Source organism: Populus euphratica, unplaced genomic scaffold (assembly GCF_000495115.2).
Source record: "Populus euphratica unplaced genomic scaffold, PopEup_1.0 scaffold1.1, whole genome shotgun sequence".
In the NCBI taxonomy this organism is placed as follows: Eukaryota; Viridiplantae; Streptophyta; class Magnoliopsida; order Malpighiales; family Salicaceae; genus Populus; species Populus euphratica.
The window spans coordinates 2,570,949-2,595,282 of NW_011499845.1; the positions used below are offsets into that span (position 1 = coordinate 2,570,949).

At 34.1% G+C, this 24,334-nt stretch overlaps 2 protein-coding genes across 7 annotated transcripts; one reads left to right on the forward strand and one right to left on the reverse strand.

Annotated features, from left to right (window-relative positions):
* Positions 1-8,885: 8,885 nt before the first annotated feature.
* AS2 (Lateral organ boundaries (LOB) domain family protein) lies at positions 8,886-13,328 on the reverse strand. 6 transcript variants are annotated; one of them, XM_011013132.1, is made up of 3 exons: positions 12,666-13,328; positions 10,267-10,960; positions 8,886-9,295 (listed from the first exon to the last, which is right to left on the reverse strand). In XM_011013132.1, the coding sequence occupies exon 2, from the start codon at positions 10,949-10,951 to the stop codon at positions 10,283-10,285; it is 669 nt and encodes a 222-aa protein (XP_011011434.1). In that variant the 5' UTR covers positions 10,952-10,960; positions 12,666-13,328; the 3' UTR covers positions 8,886-9,295; positions 10,267-10,282. The 6 variants fall into 6 exon arrangements, with proteins under 6 accessions (XP_011011434.1, XP_011011218.1, XP_011011514.1 ...); XM_011012916.1 differs by having other exon boundaries at positions 10,267-10,968; XM_011013212.1 differs by lacking the exon at positions 12,666-13,328 and adding an exon at positions 11,662-12,209.
* Positions 13,329-17,717: 4,389 nt separating this feature from the next.
* Positions 17,718-23,921, forward strand: LOC105116158 (protease Do-like 10, mitochondrial). Its single transcript, XM_011013396.1, has 8 exons — positions 17,718-18,245; positions 19,137-19,382; positions 19,796-19,991; positions 20,260-20,519; positions 21,262-21,389; positions 22,049-22,252; positions 23,038-23,088; positions 23,425-23,921. Exons 1-8 carry the CDS (start codon positions 17,831-17,833, stop codon positions 23,665-23,667), a joined length of 1,743 nt encoding a protein of 580 aa, XP_011011698.1. The 5' UTR covers positions 17,718-17,830; the 3' UTR covers positions 23,668-23,921.
* The last annotated feature ends 413 nt before the right edge of the window (positions 23,922-24,334 follow it).

Consider the following 24,334-nt stretch of genomic DNA (forward strand, 5'->3'; position numbering starts at 1 on the left):
GAATTTATTTAGATTATCATCCGCTGGCTTCATTTCCGGTGTTGCTTGATTGCTTTTTCCTTCAGGATTTGTGTGCTTGTTTATGCTTTTTACATTTGGCAAGATATTCCTGTGCTTTCTCAAAGAAAAATACCGTGCATTTTCTTCTGGAATTTTCCTTTACTCCTTTAGCGTTCAAGGTGATATATTTTTCGCAGAGCAGAAAAGAAAGAAGAAGAAATTGAAAGGAGTTGCTGAATTGCTGTTCCCGTCCAGCATAAAAGGTGCTGAATGGAGGGAAACCTCATGCTCCATCTGAGTAAGTTTTAGTTAGAGATTATATTGAGAATCGATTCACAGGTTACAAATAATTTGAAAGTTTTCCGTGTTCTATTACATATATGTGGTGGTAGTTCTGCTTTATTTAACAATTTTATTGATGAAGAGGCCGGTATGCCCAGAGAAACATAATCAGCATGAAGCCCTCAGAAAATTAAGCAATGGAGGATCATATAATGAAGCCTTCACAAAATTAAGCCATGCAGGAGCACACAGTAATATAGAAAGGTCCAGGTAGTCTTGAACCATCCAATGTCCTATGGTTATAAAAAAGGAACTCGTAAAAAGAAGCATACAGCAGGGCCGGCAAACTACGGCCGCCATCATGCAAGAACGCGGTTCCACTTCAAAATCAGCCGCATGATGCAATTTTTTTATTTATAGATATTCAGTTCAGTTTATATTTATTTAATCTTTTTAAATTTTCAAGTTAATAATTATATAAATCTTTAATAATTTTAAAATTTATAGTACTTTGAATGAGAATGATCCATGACACAGGTACATACTTGCTTCGTATACTCAGTTGATAAAAAATATTAGAAAAATAATGGATTTGATGAATTTTTAAATAAATTATATTTACAGTTTTTAACTATATAAAACATATTAAAAAGAATATCACCGATCACATCTTAAATTTTATATAAATTATTTATTTATCCTTTCAAATTAATTTTCACACAGGCTTATGAACGACCTTATTTGTTCTCTTAAACAAACTTGCTTTTAACTTTAATTCACGAATTTTAATCAGCAGAATTTAACTAAATTAAGCTTGGTTCATTTATATAGAGGATTTGAAGAATAGACAAGCTAGCATAAATTTATTATATCTTATAAAGTTGGAAAAGGCGGTCCATGAGCCTCTGGTCACTTGCAGCACATACAATATGAAAACTTGACGTAAATGAGGTTCTGGCCTAGCGGTGGAAGGGGCTTGTCCCCTTCCTCCGTACCTGGATTCGAACTTTATCATGCATGCCTGTCACCTTCGCGGTGCCTTACCTGCTCACTGGGCTTGTAGGATGTTCAGTGGGCCGTGTGGATTAGTCGTGGTGCGTGTAAGCTGGCCCGGACACCCCACGTAAATTAAAAAAAAAAATATATATGGAAACTTGACACATACAACATGCACATTAATTTATCAACTGAAGGACAAGACACTGTGCTTGTAGCTAGTAACGAAACTAAATAAACAATACACCTTCAAAAACGAAGTGCAAGTTTTTTTCATTATAAGAGACATTTACTTCATTTAATTTCAGTGATTTGTTTTTAATCCAGATTATTTTTTTAAAGTGTTTTTTTTTAAATATATTAAAATAATATTTTATTTTTAAAAATTATTTTGAAATTAAAAAAAATTAATTTTTTTTTAACACAGAAACAAAGTGGATTTTTTTTCAAAACTCTGAAGATGTGCCAGAGTGCAATTCCTGTTATCCGCTTGCCAGGTAGACCTAAATCATTCCGAAAATCAGCTCACCATAATTCAATGATGAGGAGCTATGTTGGGGGCTTACACATCAGTACGGAATGAAAAATCATTCACATAAACCAGAATTTGATTCAGAACTTGCATATTAGCCATTAAAAGGCAATCTTTTGTTTTGAAGGGCTTGTTATTTATAATAATCAATTCAAAAAAAAAAAATGTTGGAGAACTCTCTTGTATTTGTGGGTGGCCTCGTCCCCCTCCTCTCAGGTGCCCTGCTTAGATTTGACGATTAATTTTTTAAACATATCATTGTCTTTTTCTTATGCATATAGCTCTAGGGAGGTGGGCTCGGGCTACCACGACGTCTGAGCTCGCTTGTCTCGGATCCTTGGTGTCTTTTGAGTTTGGAATACCAAGCCTGAACTTTAAAGATGTTTTTGTACTGAGTTTATTTTGGAGAGTTTTTTACATCTATTTTATTGTATGCATCAACAGTGAAGTCAAATAACTCAAGAGAAGTGTACCTGCTAATTAATTGCAAATATTTGAAACTATATTTTTCATGGTCAAAGGAGAACTTATTAGCGTCTAGTTCAAGTTCTGAGCAGCAAATTGCTAGGATCGTGTGCACAAATATTTCTCTTGTGAAAGACCTAACAATATTATACATATTTAAAGAATTTTCAACATGCACATTAAGTGTATCCATCCACCATCTTGACGAGCTTCGGTAAATGCTCCACACGTGCATGTTGTCAATTAAGGACTAATACTTCAATAATCGTCATTTAATTACAAGTGTATTGTGAAAAAATTGAGGTGTATGAGCATGAAAAGAAATGAAATGCATAATGTTGACTTAAGACTATACGTGGACACCCATCATAAGACTGGCTAGTCATGTGTATTGGTTTGTGGAGCCGAGGAGGAGCAGGAGGAGGAGGAGGAGGAGGATAGAAATTCTTTCATTTAATTTGATATCTTCAAAGTGAGAGGAGAGGGGAGGAGAGGAGGGGGACAAAGAGCACGTAATTGAGGTAGAATGAGAGAGAGAGAGAGAGAGAGAGAGAGAGAGAGGAGGGCAACGGATGTTGCGACTGAAAATGTTCTTTTGTTCTTTCTTTGAATTCTCTTTCCATTTGCATGTATGTATGCCTACAGCATGTTAGAGCATGGGGAAGAGTGCAAATGCCAAACTCCAAGAAGGAATGGAAAAAAGAATAGTCAAGAGAAAGGTTTAGTCAAGTCATGCTCATATGCCTTCCCTCTGATTTGTTCTGCGTATCTCATAAAGTGTAATAAGGAAGGGGTCATGGTGTTGGCACTGTCCAATAAATGCCATAGCATCGAGTAGGGCCAATCGCACATCTTCAATCTTGCATGATGGGTGGTGGCATGGGGATTTGGAGGGAGGCTCAGAGGGACAACCCGAAATAAATGCGAAAGCTTATAAAGGCTCTTCCTGCTCTCACTACCCTATTTTGGTATCGTTAGGCGTGCTTCTGTCGGGATATCCCCCTACCTTTGAAACCGTCCCTTTCACCTCTCCTCATGAATTATCCACTCCGTCACCTCTTGTGCAGTCTCTCCTCTCGCACCTACCCAACAAACCCTCCACTCTTCTAGGTTTTCACTATCCTTTTTAGCAATGTCTTTTACTGCAGCAATCAAAAGGTCCCCCGATTTCTCCCACTGTATATGTTTGCGTTTTTCCTTTCATTCGCCTCCCCCCCCTCGATTAATGTGATAATGGCTAACGTAGCTAAATGTAAGCTTGGTATGTTCGCTGGCTTGTTGCAGGAGGGATTTTGGCCTTTTCGAGCTCCTTAATCCCTTCAAGGGAGAAGACATGATGTGTTTGAAATTCGTGGGTTCACAGACACGAGTCTTCTTAGTTTTTTAGATGTTTCTTTCTTTACTCTGATCTGTTTCCTGAGCCTGTCAAGGAGGGTTGATAAATAGCGAGGAGGGATTCGACAACATGAATACTAGTACTAATTAATGATGACCTCCTTATGATCAGACTGGTGAACAAGCCGATCGAATCACCAACTTTATTTGGAGGAGTTACAGGTCCCTGATCAATTTGACTTGTTCCCTAGATATTAAAGAGTCAACCAAAATAATCCCCTCTCTGATTAAACATAGTGCCTACTATAAATAGGCTTTTATCAGGGCATGACCTTGTAGTTACACACCCGAAACTAAAAAATACAAGACAAAAGCTGTGATAAATTGGAAAATTAGTATTCAAAATATAATTAAATTGTATAACTAATATTGTGGTTTATAAATATGATATTAAAATATCGTGTTTTTAAACTATAACATTCTAAAGTTAGGAAATCATTTTGAGAAATAACTCAATATTTAATAAAATAATTAGATTATAGTTAAAATGATTGTAAGGTTTTGGGTTATTTTTATATTTTAAACTTGAAAATTTTATAAAATCATAGTTTTTATTGATATAAAATTTTATTTATTTTATAATTTTAAAGAGTTAAAATATTTATAATTTTATTAAAATTTTAATAGGGTTTTCTTTATATATAAACCATACTCAAAATTTTATCTCATTTAAAAAAACCATAATAACCACAATTAACAAATTCTAACTAAACTCAATATATTTTCATATTCCATAATCATAAGTAGCCTTGAGAATGTAACCAAAAAATATATATACATGCAAAATAAATATAAAATATTTTAGTAATGTAATATTCAAGTAATTCCAAAATATATAAACATAACTTGTCTCTATCTATCTTGAACAAAAGTCGAAACATATGTATATGACTTTTTTATCTTTGTTATCTCAAATAAATATGATCTTTTATGATATCCCCATGCAAATACCACTTACATTTCCCACATGCAAATACAATATGCTTTATTGCATGAATGTGTATGTAATTTTTTAATTTTAATATCTCAAATGAATATGATCTTTTATGATATCTCCACATAAATACCACTTACATTCCCCCCACACAAATACAATATGCTCTAGTGCATGAACATGTGTGTGTATTTAACTGCATTACTAGCCCGATTCCAATAATACACACAAAATCTATAATTTGACAACTTAACCTAAATTAAACTCAACACATAATTAATTAAAACAATCAATTCATCATTAATTTAACTTATTTTCATATTTAAATATATCAAATAAACTTTAATTGAATGTATTTTTGACTAATTTATCATTAATTCAACAAACTCTAAATTCACCATAAACTCTAAATTCAATCTTAATAATTATTCAATTTCAACCAAACCAAATATAAATTTATAGCAACGCAGTATATTTACCTTGCTTATAGGATTAAAAGAATGATTGGGCTAGCAGCGGCAACAATGGTGGAAACAAAGGGAATGATAGATTCTTAATGCAAAAATATTAAAGAATACTTAGAGATTTATGAGATGAATTTGATATTTGGTTGATTTAAATATAAAATATAAGAGTTTAAAAGAAAAGTGAAGGTGTCAGTGGTTTTTTTTTGAGAGAGAAACAATATTTTGTATTTGATTTGTTTAAATTTTAATTATTATTATATTTGTGAATTACAATATTTTAAATGAGCGCATTTCAAAAATATTTAATGAATATTGCATTTTAAAAATACAATAAAGTTAAATTACATTATTTCACTAATTTTTTTAAAACGTGACATTCTTTTTTATTTTTAAGTTTGTTGTGGTAATTTTTATTTTTTTTTAAAAACCCAAAATATTGATGTCCCGACAAGAAGTCATGCTCATGGCGCGGTCCCAACATACGCATCATGCATGTACATCATGGGTAGGATGGACACAGTCGATCCACACCACACCCATATGCAGGCGTCAGTAGTTGCTGTGTTGAATATGAGAGAGAAAGAGATGGAGGGGACTGGGGAAGCATTTAAAGGAAGGTCATCATTGCAAAGTACGTCATCATTGCCATGCAAACAATATATTGTTTTTTTGACTACATCTTTTCTTGAGAATCACACAGTTGATTTGATTATTAAAATGGTTAAAAGCAGGGCAGCTTGCATATGTATGCATGCCTTCTTTAATTCTGCGTTATTTCTCTTGAATTGCCATCTATTCTGTGCTTGACGATCCCTGCTTTGCTTTGGATTTTGGGTTCTTGTATTACAGTATATACGTGTAATAAATGACTCCTTTTTCTATATTGACGTTTCCTCTGCAACGGCCTTTCATGCTTCTGGCATACAGAGAGATAGAGAGAGAGAGGGTTTTTCTTGGGGGTCTCTCTTTATTTGTCACACCCCCCCTCCCTTACAGTACTGTCCTTCTTGTCTTACTCAGTTGTCTTCTGTTTTTTCTGAGAAATGCCTTTTGCTTAACAGTCACCATAGCTTCTTAACTAAATAAGCTCAAGCATTTTACCATCTCTCTCACACACATGTAATAGCACGTACAGCTCTCTTGCTGTGTGTACATAGATATGGAGATGATATTGTGTTTCGGCTAACACCTCTAGTTACCCCTTCAATTTCCGTTCCATCCCATCCGAAGATCTTGAATCTCAAGGATCCGCGGCTACCTAGCTTGCCTTGGAAAGATATATATATATATATGGATCCTTTATATATTTTATCTTCCAGTGCCCACATTCCTTTATCCGGTGTGTGTGTGCTAATCTTTTAACAAGGTAAATCCATAAAGGAAAGCGATATTCTTCTATGATAAATGTCGTGCAAAACTCACACAAATACCTCACCATATATATAAAAAAATAAAATTCTTGCGAGAAAATACCATACCGATTCTTTTTTTCATGGCCTACGCAAATATTAATTACATGGTTGCTGCTTAAATAAAAATAAAATCCCCATGACCCCTTGAATTCTAGCACATGCCTAGGATTTTGGTTACTACAAACCAAAATTGATTAGTACAAGGTTTACCTTCCTTCTCAAATTAGGACAATTGTTGTACTTCAAACCCTATTTATATATTTTAACAAATCCTTGTCTTAGCTTAAATTAGGACAATCATTTTATACTCCGAACTTATTTCTGTGAAGTTCACTTCTTTTTTATTTTCTTGTACTTGCAGATCTCTTTATATAAAAAATCTTGGTTGTCCCTGATCATCAAAGCTCAATCAACTCTCTTCTTAGAAGCAACTAATTAAAGATTGCCTTTTTATATTCAACTAAAGATCTCTTCATTGCACGCATCATCTTGCACTTCAACTAACTGCTTCTATAACCACGCGAATCAAGTCTCGCCTAAATGAAATTTAACCCCCTTCAAGTTTCAGCACATGTCTAACATCACCATGCATTATTTTCATTGTATTACAGACATGTCATCGTATTCTTTACCTGTATCAAATCATTTTTGATCTACCTTCTTCCACTCATAGCATGAACAAACGATGTTTCAAATATAACTTGTTGTTGAGGTATTCTTGTTATTGTTATATTAAAAAATAATATGAATTATATTTTGAAATTTTATTTAATAGGCTAAGGGTTTAAATTAAATTAATTTTTTAATATGATATCAAATTTTTAAAAAAATATAGCTCCAATGCTTGATATTAGGATTTAAATTAATTTTTTAATATGATATCAAAATTTTTAAAAATACAGTTGCAATGCTTGATATTAGGATTTAAGAATGTTAAAGAATAATATAAATTATATTTTAAAATCTCATCTAACAGTTTAAAGTTTTAGATTGAATTAATTATTTGACACGATACCAAAGTTCTTTAAAGATGCAACTGCAATGCCTGATATTAGGGTTTAAGGATGTTAAAAAATAATATAAATTATATTTTAAAATTTTACTTAATAATTTAAATTTTTAAATAGAGATAATTCTTTGATATATTATCAGAGGTTTAATGACCAAGCGATCATAAATTTAAATCCTATCATTTATATTTTTTTGATAAAATTATGTATAAAATAGTATGAACATTTGCAAATTTTAAATTTATAAATTATATTAAAAAATAATATAAATTATATTTTAAAATCTCATCTAATAATTAAAATTTTAAATTAAATTAATTCTTTATATTTATAAAGTTTCTAACTAGGGTCATAACCTAGCAACCATCTTTCCACGACGAATCCCGTATAGATCCCCATTAGATAAATAAAAATGGACAAGCGTTAAGGTTCTTTCACTCGTATCTTTCTTTTGATTATTTGCTATCTCTAAATGCATCTTCTCCATAACCAACAATGCCTTTTGCATGAACCTGCAATCAATCTTGAACCTGAGGCTCATTGTAAATAAAGCAATAACATAAAATAAAAGGGACACAAAATATTGAACATGGTTCGGAAAATCTAGACCATAAGAACTTCACTGTAAAAAGTTTGAAGATTGCAACCACTAATCAAGCACGCATGCAAGTGCCTCGCTATTCAAAATCCAATTACACTAAAAAAGACTATCATACTAACTCTTAAAGTTATCATAAATATTTCACACATGTTGCTTCAACAAAAAAATCTATCACGACCTCTTAATTTTCAAGAGAGAGAGAGAGAGAGAGAGAGAGCTCTTCACATCCACACACACACACACACACAACCCTACAAACCAAAAACTAAATAGGAAAAAAACGACCTTTCTTTTCAAATCAGGTCAATTGTTTCTTTCCTTTTCAGTAAATATATATTCCATTATTCACTTTAAGCCATATAACAATAAAATTTTGACAATTTTTTCTTTTTTCTTTTTTTTCTCAAAAAAAGAAAGAAAGGATAGAATGTATATCTTCGCTGTTGTACTTTGGAAATTTGTGAGAAGGAAAAAAAAAATCCTCTTTACACAAAAAGTACAATTACCAATTAAATCATGAGCCCGCCACTATAGTTATGTAGACTGACTATCATTATAGTGTGAAATCAAGGTTTTCTCATCAAAGATAATTTATATCAAGTCTTTAGAGCAAGTTTTTATAGTCGCTATCACCTCAAGCACTAGAGGTCATTAGCAAGCTTCACATGGGATTCTGAATAGTTGAAATTGAGGAGCTATCATTTAATGCAACCATGTACAAATAATAATTTCTGATAGAAGCATCAAATGGTAGAGCGAAGGAAGAAAGAGGGAAAAAAAAAAGGAAGAAAGAGGGAAAAAAAACATGATTAAAACTACAAATATATAATATGGCTGCCTCTGTTTAAATAGAAAAGGTTCAAAGGATAGAAACAAAAACTAGACCATGCCTGCCAGCCATGGCACATTGTAAGAAACAAAACCCCGCAAATTAATGGTGCTAGCAGCTGTGAGACTGGAAGAGCTAAGTAAGTACATTTCTGGCCTGGCAAGCAAATATATCTTGCTTTCAAGGGCCAATAACAAAATGACAAGAAAGTTTGAACTAGGAGAGAGGGACACATTTATATATAAACTTAGACACGAGTAGCAAAAATTTCTATAAAAAAGGGGTATCAATTCGTTCGAGATAGAATTTCCCATCACTTTCTAGTTGTTTTTCTTTATGATGATCAAGAGTGAGTCCCTTCAATGTGGAGCCCTGTACGTCAAGCAAAAAGACAAGAAGAATATGAATAAGAAAGCTTGATGTAGACTTTTTGTTAGCAAAACGTTGCATTTGCTGGCATTTTAATTCGTTCCATGGAATGAATATGTGTGTCTGTGTCGTGTATGATCAAACTCGAAATCCATGAGATGATAGTTTACTGGCTCACACAATCGTTTGCATTTGATGAAGTTCCTACCGAGCAAGTCTAGATTTCTGTGTGTGTCTATATATATATATATATATATATATACTGTGGGCAAAAAACAGTGTTCTTGAAGCAAACATTATTTGACAGCTATTTCTTCTCTGTGGGGAGGAGGCTTGGTAGGCACTTTGGTCAACCGAGGAAAGTGTGTGCTACTGTGAATCAATGTTTCGATAAGAACCCGGTTCGAATCATCATGCTCTTTTTACTATACAAACTGAGGGGAAAAAAGATTAAATAAATAAATACATTTCTTCTGTTACATGTGGAAGGATCCTTCCCACGTAAAAAGTTAAAATGTTTTACCAATTACCGCGACCTAGGTAAATAATCCCTAGTCCTGGTAGAATTGTCCTTTCTTATAATAATAATAATAATAATAATATTGAATCCTAAGAGGATTATAAAAATAGAAACCTCTAATTAATGAACCAGCCAATCTGAAGATCAAGAAACCCTCTTTCAACGTATTAAAAGGTGACACGTTTTTTCTTTTCAAAACTCGCAACTGAATAAAATTTCCACGTCAACCTAAAAAGATAAACACACATCAATTTCTGAAAAGTTTCTGATTTGTTTTTAAATTCCGAACCCTAGTTTCTCGAATCTGATCTTCAAAAGCCCTGTGATATTTTAGCTTCTTCATTATCTTGTGTTCGTTTTTGTTACTGTTACCACTGCTGTTTAACAAGAACTATTCTGATAAAAAAAAATAATAGTGATAGTTGCATAGACGAAGGCAAATGAACGTTTTCACCTGTGGAAGAGAAACCCTAAGAGGGCTCGATGGTGCGGCGGTCATCTCCAGTAGCGGCTCTTGGCTGCTGGAACTGACTAAGTTGCCCAATACTTGCAGAGACATTCATAGCAAGAAGGCTTGCGTCATAGTTATTCCCCGAGTCAAAGCTCCTCATCATCTGTTGCTGATCCCTAGGAAAAAACTGGTGGTGGTAGTGATGATCCCTAGATCCTCCCCCGCCAGCTCCAATCAAATTGATCCCCAGATTTTGTGGGTGGTGGTGGTGGTGATGCGTTGTTGCCGTGGCTGTGGCTGCAGCGGCTGCGGCCGCAATTAGTGATCCAGCATGGCCATTGATGCCCAAGTTCTGATATTTGGAGAGTTCAGATTTTGCACAGCTAAGATCCATCTGCAGCTGGCGAAGTTGGTGCTGAAGGAGTGAAATGACCCCAACACAGCCATAAACCGGGTCACGGAGGCGCATGTCGGCCTCGTAGGCCAAGGAATTGACAGCGTCTTCACGCTGAGAAGGGAGCAATTCGTTGAGAAGTTTTGCGACATTGCTTGCCCCAAAAACTTTATGGACATTGGAAAATTTTTGTGGCTGGTCAGGTGGGAAGTAAGGAGCAAATACGCATTCAGGTTGGCATTTGCGCCGCAGAAATTTGCAGGCCGCACATGGAGAATTTGATGAAGAAGCCATTTCCACCTTCTCCTCCTCTGAAATGCAATGGAAAACCGAGAGAAAAAAAACACCATCAAATTAATAAAAATCTAATATTGCATAAATAAAATGAAAAAATAAAGATGTCGATTTTCTGTGTGAACAGCAAGCTATATCAAATACCATAACGTACGTGCGGCTTGAGGTAGCAATAATCAGCTAACCCCAACTTCGACTTAACAAGAGAAATTTGAGGAGCTTGTCCTTAATTTTGACATAAAAGTGATCATGAAGGGAAAATCAATAACAAGCCTAGTATCTAGCTAGGTGAAGCACAAAATAAAACCCAATTAAGGTTAACAAAATTAAAAAAGAAATGAATTGTTAGAGGATGGAATACAAATTAAAACAATCTTAAAGCTGCAGGCACAAGGGGGGATGCGGCTGCGATGCCTGATATTAGGGTTTGGGGGTGACTTACCTAGAAGATGGGATCTCAAAAAAGTAAAGAAATGAAATTTAAGGAAACAAAAAAAGTAAGAAGAACACAAGAAATGGCAAGCTGACAACTTCAAATAAATGTTCTGGGAGAAGAGTTTCTGCATATAGAACTTTAGAAATTGGAAAGGTTACCCTTTTCAGGATCTGTCCCCTATAATTACTGGTTTTACTCTTCTTATTGAGGAATCAAAATGTGTCTACCAGCAGAAATTAAGCAACTGATGGAATCTTCTAGTTTAGAGAATTACGGCTACCAAATAATACACATGTGTCTCCTCTCTCTCTCTCTCTCTCTCTCTCTCTCTCTCTTCTCCTGAGTCTACTTATCTATTTATAGATATGTCTATAAATTTACTCCTCTTGTGCTGTCCAGAAACCCTAAGTAGCACCAGCAAACACAACAGCACAGAAAGACAAGAAGAAGGGGATGATGTTTAAGGGGAGCTTGTAGGGGTTTATGGAGGAAGGGGGCAGGTGGGAAAGGAAAAAAAAAGAGGAATAAAGAGGAGAGGTTGATTTCAGGAGTAGAGTTTTGTGGATTGGATCTCGTGTAGTAAAGTTTTTGGGTTTCACTCTTTTCGAAAGAAAGTTTTGGGGAGTAGATCTCGCTTGCATTTCATAGCTTACTATCATATACTAGCAATTAACTACTTTGCTTCTTCATTTTCCTTCTAAAGATGAACGAGACTTTTTAAGGTAGAGAGAGATATGGAAATATCTTGGGATGAACCCATATCACCAAATATTATAATACAATATCTTATATAAAAAGCAGCTATCTAGCTAGGTAGAGGAAATGAATCATTAAAAAAAAAAAAAGCAAACAGATTTGATGAAAAGGAAAGATGAAGGTATAAAGGGGAAGAATAAGCTTTAAAAAGAATGCTCTGTCTCCAACTGTGTGCGGGATCTTGGGATGAAGAATCTCCTTAATCCTATTCTTTTTGTCTAGGGAGTTCAATTCACAGAATTGTTTTTAAGAAGACATGATAGGCAATGTAAAGGAGCATAGTACAAGTACTGCTTGTGGGTGCGTGTCCTCGGTTTCTTCAGTCAAGCCTATCCTTTTTCTTTCCTAACATTTTACCACCATTATTGTTGATAGATGGAGAGGACGATGATCTTTTCCTGTCATATAGGAAGAGAAAAGAAAAACAAAAGAGATGGCCTTTCAGAGCTTTTTAAGCTTCTTACACCCAGACTTTTTATATTTTCTTCTCGTTATTACTATTGTGTTTTCAAAGAGTCTTACCTTGGTTGTTGAAAGTTGATCAAAAATGAAAGAAGAACGCCTCCTCTCTCCTTGTTGTGCCTGCAGGGAGTATGGTGTGATACGATACTAGACTAATTATAACAAAGGATCGGGCTGGTTCATGCAAGTTTCTCTTCGTTCTTGGGATCTTTATATCTTCTCTATTTCTTAGCCGGAAACAAATGGCAAAGAATAAGCATATAAAGATGATGATGAGTAGGCGCGGCTGAGGTGTAGGGGGAGAGTACTACTGATCAAAGAAAAGGAGAGAGGAGTACAGAGAGAGTGAGTCTTGCACTTAGCTAGAGAGAGAGAGTGGTGTATGGGAGGTGGTATCAGCGAGGGAGAAGGGGAAAGTCCCCCCAGAAGCAGAGGCTAAGGAGACGGAGAGAAAGCAAACACAGGCTATGAGTGAGTGAATTAGAGAGAAAAAGAGAAAGAGATAGAAATAGAAATAGGGGGAAGGGAGAGAGGGCGATGAGTGAGTGATTGATCAGAGCGCGAGGGGTGTGTTTGTTTGTTCTTATTATTATTACTCCTCTGCTGCTCTCTCCCTTCCTCCCTACTCAGACTCCCTTCAGAGATTTGGAGCATGTTGTGTTGTTTTGACATGACCTTTCCTCCTTTAATCTCTCTGTACACTACTAGTATCTAGTACCATCTTTTTCTTTATTTTTGTCAAGAAACTTTTTGAGAGTTTTTATTAAATAGCCTTTCAGGTTGAGCATCTGTCCTCCCCTACCCACCCTCCCTGCTACCGACCATCTCTCTCTCTCTCTCTCCCCGAGCGAAAATCATAATTAAATGCTTCCATTTGCTTTCCTTCCTTCATTTTTATCGTTTCTGCGTATGTTTTCGGTGTTTCAGGTTTTTTCTTCGCCAAATATCCACGCGGACAAGCTTCCGTTCATATTTGAGATAAAAAGGAAACAAAAAACCCCTGCAATGCAACGAGCCTCGCATCTTATAAATACGAAAATCAGTATAATTAACAAAATAACTTCGGTTATATTTTAGCGGATATATGGATATATTTTCTCCATTTCTAGATATTTTTCAATTCAAAACTTAATTAGAAATCACATTCGTCTCTAGGTGTCTTTAACCTTGAAAAAAATGTAACAAAAAGACAAAGAACATATATATGTGTGAGTTTTGCCTCCATGATAGTACTATCGTTCATCGTACCCGATCTTAGAATGAAGAATAAGAGGTGATTTAATCTTGCTTAATTGAAGGAAAACAAAAAATAACAAAAAAACAGAGAGGGATAGCAATTCGAAACCAAGCATTGCAGGCCCTGCACCAAGGGTAATGGGACATTGTGCAAGCTGTGAAGAATATTCACTGCTTTATATGCAAGTTCATGGAAGCACCATGCATGATCAAGAAGAAATATACTAAAAAAAGTACAATGAAATCTAATGTTCTTGTCATAATTGTTGATGATCAGGGGAATTGATTAATTTTACTTGAGATTAAAACAGCGTCCGATCGAGGGCATTGCATCCATGTGTACATGATTTGTTTTCAAAAACAGAACAAAAATGTGAAAGAAACATTTACTCAAATACGAGTGAATCTGGCCGAATAAATTAATTTATGTAGGCACACTCTTCCATATATATAACGAAGCTAAGTCTATCAAGCTGTTCTTGTATAGTAAGGTTTTTATTTTTTAAAAATAAGTCTCTGGTTTTTAAGATCCAACAATTGAATCCTTTGTATGTTCAATTATAAAAGCCTAATTTTTCTTTTTTATATATATATAAAAGAAAAAAATTAAAACTTAATTAGAAAAATCATAAAAAAGAAAAAGGAAAATCTTGAGAACCCCAAGAAAAAATGGAAGGTTTGTTTTTCTGGTTGTCATGAGCGATATTTTTGTCAAACAAATTACGAAAAGGAAGCTTTACTCATATACTAAAACACTTAGAATTATTAAATGAAGCGCGCTCTCTCTTTTTAATTTATTTTTTCCCAATTCCTTTCCTTTTTTTTAATTTTTTTTTATTCTTAGAGTTTTTTTATTAGTCAACTAAGTTATCTTTGGACTGAGTAAGCCGACTAGATAATATTAAAGTAATTTTTACATGATTTAATTTAAACTCAAACTAGATAATTGTGCTTCTTTTTATTTATTTATTAATTTTATTCATAATTTTTTTTTTATATAAATCGATTAGGATGTCTTTAAACTGATGAAGTTTACCCAGTTATGCTAGAATAATTCCTATACAGTTTAATTTTAAACTCAAATTATATAAAGAGTCAGTTAAAGTTCAAGGTTGACTCATTAAATCAGATTTAATAAAAATATTAAATAATTATCTATTACCATAATATTTTATGTTATGACTCGTAACATAACACGAGTCTGCGAGCTAATTAATAAAAACTAATTAGGAAGGGGAAATAATTGTTCCCCTCCTTGTAAAGTTCTATTAATTGAAACGATATTTTTTTTACATATAGTTTTAAATTTAATTTTTTTATTTTTTTATTTTAATATTAAATATATCGGGGGTTAATATTTATAATTTATTTTAATTTATTTTCTTTAATTTTATCTCATGACATGAGTTATAGATTTTACAAGGTAACTAAGTTAACTCAAGTTTTTTTAATTGATTGTTTTTCTTCAATTCTATCCTTTAATGTTGGAGTTGATTGAGAATTAAGCTTCACAATTTATTTGATTGATAATTAAACTTCATAATTTATTTCGGTTGGTTTTCCATGAAGTTATCTCAATCGCTTCTTTTTATTTATTTATTAATTTTATTCATAATTTTTTTTTTATATAAATCGATTAGGATGTCTTTAAACTGATGAAGTTTACCCAGTTATGCTAGAATAATTCCTATACAGTTTAATTTTAAACTCAAATTATATAAAGAGTCAGTTAAAGTTCAAGGTTGACTCATTAAATCAGATTTAATAAAAATATTAAATAATTATCTATTACCATAATATTTTATGTTATGACTCGTAACATAACACGAGTCTGCGAGCTAATTAATAAAAACTAATTAGGAAGGGGAAATAATTGTTCCCCTCCTTGTAAAGTTTTATTAATTGAAACGATATTTTTTTACATATAGTTTTAAATTTAGTTTTTTATTTTAATATTAAATATATCAGGGATTGAGATTTATAATTTATTTTCTTTAATTTTATCTCATGACATGAGTTATAGATTTTACAAGGTAACTAAGTTAACTCAAGTTTTTTTAATTGATTGTTTTTCTTCAATTCTATCCTTTAATGTTGGAGTTGATTGAGAATTAAGCTTCACAATTTATTTCAGTTGGTTTTCCATGAAGTTATCTCAACCTCTAAGGGTTTAGCATGTTAACTCATGTTGGCTAGGATTCCCTCCTTTTAATTAATTTTTTATTTCAATTTTATTTTTCAACATTGAATTAAGTGGAAATTGAGTTTCATTATTTTTTTTATTTATTTTTTATTATTTATTTCAATCTCATTATCCAGATTTCGTAAGTTAACTTGAATTTTTTGTTTATCCCTTTTATATTTGATTTGTTTTAATTTTATTTTCTAATATTGAATCGATTGAGAATTGAGTCTCAATATGTTTTTCTTATTTGTTTTTTATAAGATTATCACAATCTTATAATTTATATTGTGAATTTTACATATTAACCTGAGTTAATAGGGATATATTTAATATATTATCATCTAAATATTTTACAAAAAAGTTGTTGTATTGAATCTTTTTAGTCAATTTTTTTTAATTTTTTAAATGGCACTTGGACTTGCAAGTATATTGGATTAGTTCCTACAGGGTTTATTTAAATTAAAAAAAAACATATTAGAATATTTTTTTTAAATGTTAAAAAGAAAATAATCAATCGGACTGGCATCATAACATTATAAATATCCAGTTGGAGACTATACGAGAAATAAGTACAATACAAGAACATATTAATAAATATATCATAATTATAATCATCAAGATCGGTAAGAAGCCAAAATGTCTTAGTAGAAGGGTAAAAACCCTAGAGCGCACGAATACAGCAAAGAGCTGGACCCGGTACAATGATCATCCACGTACGTGATCCTCACATCACGATGCAAAACTACTACTAGATTTTCCAAGAGCACACCGGATTCTCAACGCAGACAGAAACATAAATATTGATCCTTTTTTTTTTTTTAATGTGTGTATATATATATATATATATATATATATATATATATATATAAAATTGGATCTGCTTTTTGAAAGATCCATAATACATCGTGTTCCACAAGATGCAACGTATATGGAGCAGAGATAAAAATGAGGATCTTGTTTTAATTCGTAGAACCTTAATAGTGAGTTGGCAAACTATGGTTTTACAATATAATTACACCCAAGTTTGATTTTTTCTGGACCCAGTTCAGGTGATTCAACGGTTGCTTGTTGCTGCGTGGATTCTGTCTTTTATGACTTTTTAAATTGATTTTTTACATGTTTTTAAATCGTTTTATTACATCAAAGTCAAAAAATAATTTTAAAAAATAAAAAAATATTATCTTGTTTTGATTCTAATTGAAATTGAAAATTATTTTTCAAAAATACCCTCCTTTTATTTTCTTTTAAAAACCCTGACTTCCATATCTTCTTTCTCAATTCTCTTACCGTCTCTTCTCCCCCACTAAAATGAGCAAAACCCAAATCCAATTCACAATTTAGTCTACGACAACAATTCGAATCTAAGCTCTGTTCTGCTATCCATACAACTGAAAATCCGATTTTCTTTTAAGGACATGTAGAGAGAAAGTTACCAAATAAACATAGCATCTAGAGACTTGAAAGAAAATAAGCTCAATGGCCTCCGTTTCGTAATGCTCCCGGAGAAGAATGGATGTAACCACGCGGGAGAGCAGGTCTGGCTCATATTTGTTCAGGCTCAAAGTAAACCCGTTATCATTAGCTGGCTTGTTTCAAAAATGGGCTCAAACCGAAGAGTTCTGTACCTAAGTTAATAATCTTCTTAAGGTTAATGGGCCTGACACCAACATCAGTTTTGGATCTCGAGGGTAAAAAACCTATTGCGACAACCTTGTACCTCCCCGATCTCCCTTTTCTTTACAGGGACAAAACTTGTTGCAGAGGCAGTAACAGCAGCTGCCCGGAAAAGTGGCAAGCAGGTACCATGTTGTCTTCATCAGGTCGTGCAGTGAGGAAGCTATGCTCCTCTTCTTCTTGCACCGCCGCCTCTGTTATCAGAAACCGTAACTTGTTGCTCAGAGAAAGATACATTTCCCCTCTTGTATCATCAAATTTAGCAAAATATTCGAAAACAACACAACACAGAGTCATTCCTTTCCTTTTCGATAATTTTTCATTATATTCTACAACAGCAGCAGCATCAACTGCAGCAATAACATCAGCCTCAGCAGCAACAGCTAACAATCATTTGGAGGAGGCATCACAGCCAAACCTGAGTGATGCATATTCTGCTATAGAGCTTGCATTAGATTCAGTTGTCAAGATTTTTACTGTTTCAAGTAGCCCCAATTACTTCCTTCCATGGCAAAATAAGTCACAGCGTGAAACCATGGGTTCTGGTATTTAATTCTGGCCGTTTCTCTTCTGTCTAATTGAAGAACCATAGTAGATTCTAGTATAGTTCCACTATGCTCATTTAGCAGTTATATGGATGAATTTACAGTCCTTGCTCATGGGTTCTTCTTCGAAGTTGCAAATTTAACAAAATGTTTTGTTCACTGTGTATTTGTTGCGAAAGTTTTCTCTTTTGAGATAATGGTTGTTCTTCGAGTTGTAAATTTTGTTGAGTGTGCTCAGGAAGAAGCTAGCCATTTTCCATTTCTAAGACAGCAGCCGTAGTATATGTACCAAGTTTGATTCTTTCCTCTGATTTTCCCTTAAAAGGTCTATAGCGCATTTGAAAACAATTCCAAACTAGTTGTGTTGTTTTTAAGGTTTTGCTTTCTCTCTTTCTCTCCTTTTCTACTTGAGATCGTAATTTTTCTTTCTATTTGTAGCAAACAAACGTGCATTATTATTATTTTTAATTGTGATCGGATTCGAGGTATTGTTAAATAATGATAAATGACTCTATTCTTATTCGCCAAATCCACAGAATCCCTGATTAGCCCAATTGTTTTCATTTCAAATATGAACCGTAATCTCTTGTCGACACTGCTCTAATTTGGAGATATAAGCTGTTCTTTGGCACCAAGATTAATATGATCCTTTGAATTTAATTTCTCTTATGTGGTTAGGATTGATGGTTATTCTTAACGTCACTAAATTTTTTTAGCTTTGAGTATGGCCATTTGATTTCGAATCAGCAATTCTCATAATAAACCATGAAACATCCATGGTAGAACTTGGGCGCTGATAAAAACAGCTTTATTTTCATAATCAAATGTTATAGGAAGTTTCTCTTTGACCACCCAATCATATTTCTTTTATTCCTCATTCTTCTTTTGTAGGATTTGTTATTCCTGGAAAAAAAATTCTTACAAATGCTCATGTGGTGGCTGATCATACATTTGTACTCGTAAGAAAGCACGGGTCTCCCACCAAATACAGAGCTGAAGTTCAAGCTGTTGGTCATGAATGTGATTTAGCTATTCTAGTTGTTGAAAATGAAGAATTCTGGAAGGGTATGAATTTCTTGGAGCTAGGAGACATCCCATTTCTGCAAGAAGCTGTTGCAGTAGTCGGTTATCCTCAAGGTAAAAATATAACGCTCCACTACTTTAATTTGCAACTGCCTTTCTTACACCCCTCCTCTATTCTCTATATTCTAAAAGTTGCTTGGTCTCCTTACTTGAACACTTAACTCACTTCATATTTTTTCAGTACACAAACCTTCAATCTTTGAAGGTTCAGAATCCTTCCGCTGGAATGACAATGAACTATTTGAGCCAGTGGCTGCTATACAATCATGCTTAAGCTGTTTAATTTATGCAAGGATTTTATCATGCCCGCAGAAGAAACTCCTTAATAGGATAGTTATCTAGCACCTGCCGCTCCACACATAAAACATATGCATACAAACCTCTAGATATTTCCTGTTGTGATATGCAAAATGCTGACACTTGGTCTGAGTAGTTTCACACATCATGATCTCCTTCCTTGGCTGCAGGTGGGGACAACATATCTGTTACCAAAGGTGTTGTCTCCAGAGTTGAACCAACACAATATGTACACGGAGCATCCCAGTTAATGGCAATACAGATTGATGCTGCCATAAATCCTGGGAATAGCGGTGGTCCAGCAATAATGGGAAATAAAGTTGCTGGTGTGGCTTTCCAGAACCTATCAGGTGCTGAAAATATTGGGTGAGTTATATTCACTATTTCTTTGCTTTGGATGATAAATCATCAAAAAATTTCATGCTTTCTGAATTATTTTAATGATAGGTGATGAAATTTATATCTAACTTGATGCTATGTTCCTCACTTGGGAAATTCTAGAGATAACACATTCCTTCGTGTTGACAGGGGACAAGACTGCTAATTGTAGTAGCATTACTTCCGCTATTCATTTTTTCCTTCAATCATATAAATACTATTTTCAGCTAACTCTTTTCTCCTTTTGTATTTTCAGCTATATAATTCCTGTTCCTGTAATCAAGCATTTTATAAATGGTGTGGAAGAAAGTGGAAAATATGTTGGATTCTGCTCTATGGGCCTATCATGCCAACCAACTGAAAATGTTCAACTGAGAAAGCACTTTGGTATGCGCCCTGAAATGACAGGGGTACTTGTAAGCAAAATTAATCCACTGTCAGATGCACATAGAGTCCTAAAAAAAGATGATATTATCCTTGCCTTTGATGGAGTGCCTATAGCGAACGATGGAACAGGTAGTCATGGTTATTACTTGTTCAGTTATTCAGCATTACTTCAACTGCAATTATATCTGGTTCACCCTAGACCCTTATTGTAATAGGTCATTATTAGCTTCATCAAGGATTTTTTTGATTTCATCTTCTCTTCTTTAAACGTTTCAAAAGATGAGGTGACCACATTGATGAATAGATGGAGTTATCCCCCGAGTTGGTTTAATTTTGGCAAAAGCTAACTGTGATTATTGGTTTAACCTTACAGTCTCCAGCTATAAGTGTTCTGTAGATTGTGAAATGTCTTGTCCATGAAGCTAAAGCTATTATAGGTTATTTCACTCACTCGTGTTTAATAGATTGATAGCCATGTTTAACATATGATGTTCAGATATTTATAAGGTAAAAGTTCTGGATAGTATGTGGTTCGAATGACATAATCTAGTCATTTAACTAACTTATGATGGTTTATGTGATATATTGATATGGCCACTAAAGGTTCAAATGGCTTGTGCATTATTTCACTCACCCTTTTGGATTCTCAATAGCAAGGGTAACTAAAGCTTTCAATGGGGTTGCATCATTTCCAAGTAATAAGGTCTTCAAATACCATGGCCCTAGTGTCAGTTATCAGAATGCTTCAAAGATTGTATAATTTTCCCTTTTCTTACCCTGCTGCTCCATTTTTTGGCTCGTGGTGTTCTTTCTGATACATGTCACTTGCCCTTGTGTTCTTAATTTGCAATTTGATTTGCACACTCTGCAGTGCCTTTCCGAAACAGAGAGCGGATAACTTTTGATCACTTGGTGTCTATGAAGAAACCCAATGAAACAGCTTCAGTTAGACTTTTGAGGGGTGGTGAAGAGCATGAATTCAGTATCACCCTTAGACCTGTAAGTCGTAATTCTATTTTCTCATTTTTTTATAGTGAACAATTTCTTTATTTCACAGATTCATCTTTAGAATAGCAAGGGCCCCTTGAGCTGGCATATATAAGATTCACTTCTATGCTTAAGCAATAACTTCGTAATTGTGTAACATGCGTTTTTCTTGTATTAACATGTGCACATGCTGGTGTGCCATTGCATTATTCCAATAATTTATTCATAATTACATAGAGAATCAGTGATTTCTTCAAAAATTCTTGCATTTATGACCTGTTTGTTTGGAATGGATTGGATTAGGATGATAATCAATCCAGTGATAGGCTACTATTTGGAAGCCATATCCATAACTGATGAATGTTAGATATGTAAAAGAGCTTTGAAATTCAAAATCAACAGACCCGAGGAACACAATTTCTAGAACTTTACCACCTCAATGATGAAAACCTTTAATTTCTTGTATGCCACTGGAGACTTTTGGTTAGCTCCTTTACTTGTGGATCCTGCAAATAATATGGCATTTCCCATTGCTTGGTCGTACAATTAATCAAATAAAACTGTAGTTATTCCTGTCATGAATTCTTGATTATCGAAGAATATGTTCTTTTTCTGTATTTTTGGATCGTGCTTCTAGTAGGATTAATCTCTGAATTTTTTTGATTTTGCAGTTGCAGCCCCTAGTTCCTGTTCATCAATTTGATAAGCTTCCTAGTTATTACATTTTTGCTGGTCTGGTCTTTGTTCCACTAACACAACCATATCTTCACGAGTATGGAGAAGAATGGTATAATACATCACCTCGTCGATTATGTGAACGTGCATTGAAGGAGCTGCCAAAAAAGGCTGACCAACAACTTATCATTCTTTCTCAGGCATGCTTGTGCTTTTTCTTTGTTTTTTTCTTTTTTGGTACCAAGAGAAATTTGGGAGCATTGCTGCTTCTTACTACCAAGCACAATTTGGTAGCTTTGAGGGGACAATCTTCTCATTTAGCAAGAATTTTCTGACTTGCATGATTTTTGGGGTTATTGGATGTTAGAAAACACAAAACCTAAGTCTCAAACTGATAAATGCAAAAGGGAGCTCACAACTGAAGTTACTTCCTCTGAATCGAATTGCAAACTAGGGAAGAGTTGAAAACTTGTGTGTAAAAAAGATGTCTGTAGATGGCTGTCACCATTACTTTGTAGCTACCCTTTACATTCACTTGCAAATTCTCCCATGGAAAGACTTGCAAATTTTGTTAGAAAAGCTGCTATAGGGTCTTTTTGGGTTGTATCTTGAAGAAACTTATGTTTTTGGATAGATTTGAATTAATTTTCTGATCTTCAAGCAAGCTTTAAAGACAAGTTCTGATCTGTTATATGTGACAAAACTTAGAAGTGAATTGAAAAGATCATTATCTTAATAGAAGGTTTAATTTAGAAGGATACAACCGCTGATCAGTCCGTATTGACCTCATTAGTAACTTTGTCTCAATATCCCTCTTAAGATTGCAAAGCTAGCTGACAAACATATTTAACTTGGCCATGGTCTATTTTCCCTTCCTGCTTGGTGGAAATTGCTTTGGTTACGAGACTGCAATTCAAAGTAAAGCTAAGATATACCATGCATTGAACTTAGTGCATCTTTACTGACAAGCAATTTTCTGGTTCAGGTGCTCATGGATGATATAAATGCAGGGTATGAGCGTCTTGCAGAACTACAGGTGCCATCATATTTCCAATTTAGCTACAAATAAGCTTTCAGAGTGAAACAACTGTTTTTTATGGATCGTTAATTATATTCTGTAGGGGCCATTGCTTGATGCAATGGTGAAAGCCTTGGGCTTGCGACCACAATGTTGCAGGTTCATTAAGAGCAGTCGCTTCATGCAAAAATGCTGAAGTGTAGGGCTGTCTCTTCCCTAGGGTCCTTTTTTTGTGAGGACTTAACTGGATAGTGGTCTTTTTTTTGTTTTTATATATTAAATTTGTATACATGCAATGGTTATTTATGCGCAGAAAAGTGTCTACTGACAAATAACAACACTGTTTATGGGCAGGTTAAGAAAGTCAATGGAGTAGAAATCGACAATATGAAGCACCTGTGCCAACTTGTCGGAGATTGTAGTTCAGAGAGCTTGAGGTTTGATTTAGATGATGATAGGGTAATTGCGTTGAATTATCAGTCTGCAAAAGTAGCAACTTCCAGAATTTTGAAACGTCACAGGATACCTTCTGCCATGTCCAGCGACCTTAGTGCTGAACAAAATATACCAGAAAGTGAGTCGGCCAGTTCAAGCTGACTTTTTTTCGCGGCGTTTCATGATAATGGAACAACCACAAACCTTTGTTGGCTTACACAATTTTGGTCACATAGTTTAGTAGTTAATTATTCGATGCTCTCATTCTCTATTTCTAAATCAATATATGAATTTGAAATTTAGCTATATGATCATAATTGTTTTTTAAAAGTTAGAAGCACAAGCAAAAGGGTATCAAAGGGTTGAGTAAATGGGATATCAGGACAGGCTATTCAAGTGAACATCGTAGATATTATGCAACTGTGGATATCTAAGCCTTTTTCCTTGTGTGTTCTACTGTAAGAATGTCGACTGCTTCTATTCTGTTCCTTGGGTAGTGTGCTAGAAGAACACAAGCTGAGTAATGCTGAAGTTGAGTAGTCTGGTTACACAGTAACTGCTGCAGTTCAGCAGCGAGGTATTCCTCAAATAACAACCTAGGTACGGCGTGTTACGACAACCTTGCTGCGTAAGAACTCTACGTTAACTCTGTTGATCATAATTTCCCAATTTTTTTATTTGATAAGCTGATAATGGCCTCACTGGAACTTGAAATTCTATGTTTTTATATTTACCAAGTAGCACAGGTTTTCCGGACTTAAAGGTCACGAAGGGATTTGAATCAAGAACTAGCTGCCACAGCCCCCGGGTTGTGTCAAAGAAGCACTTT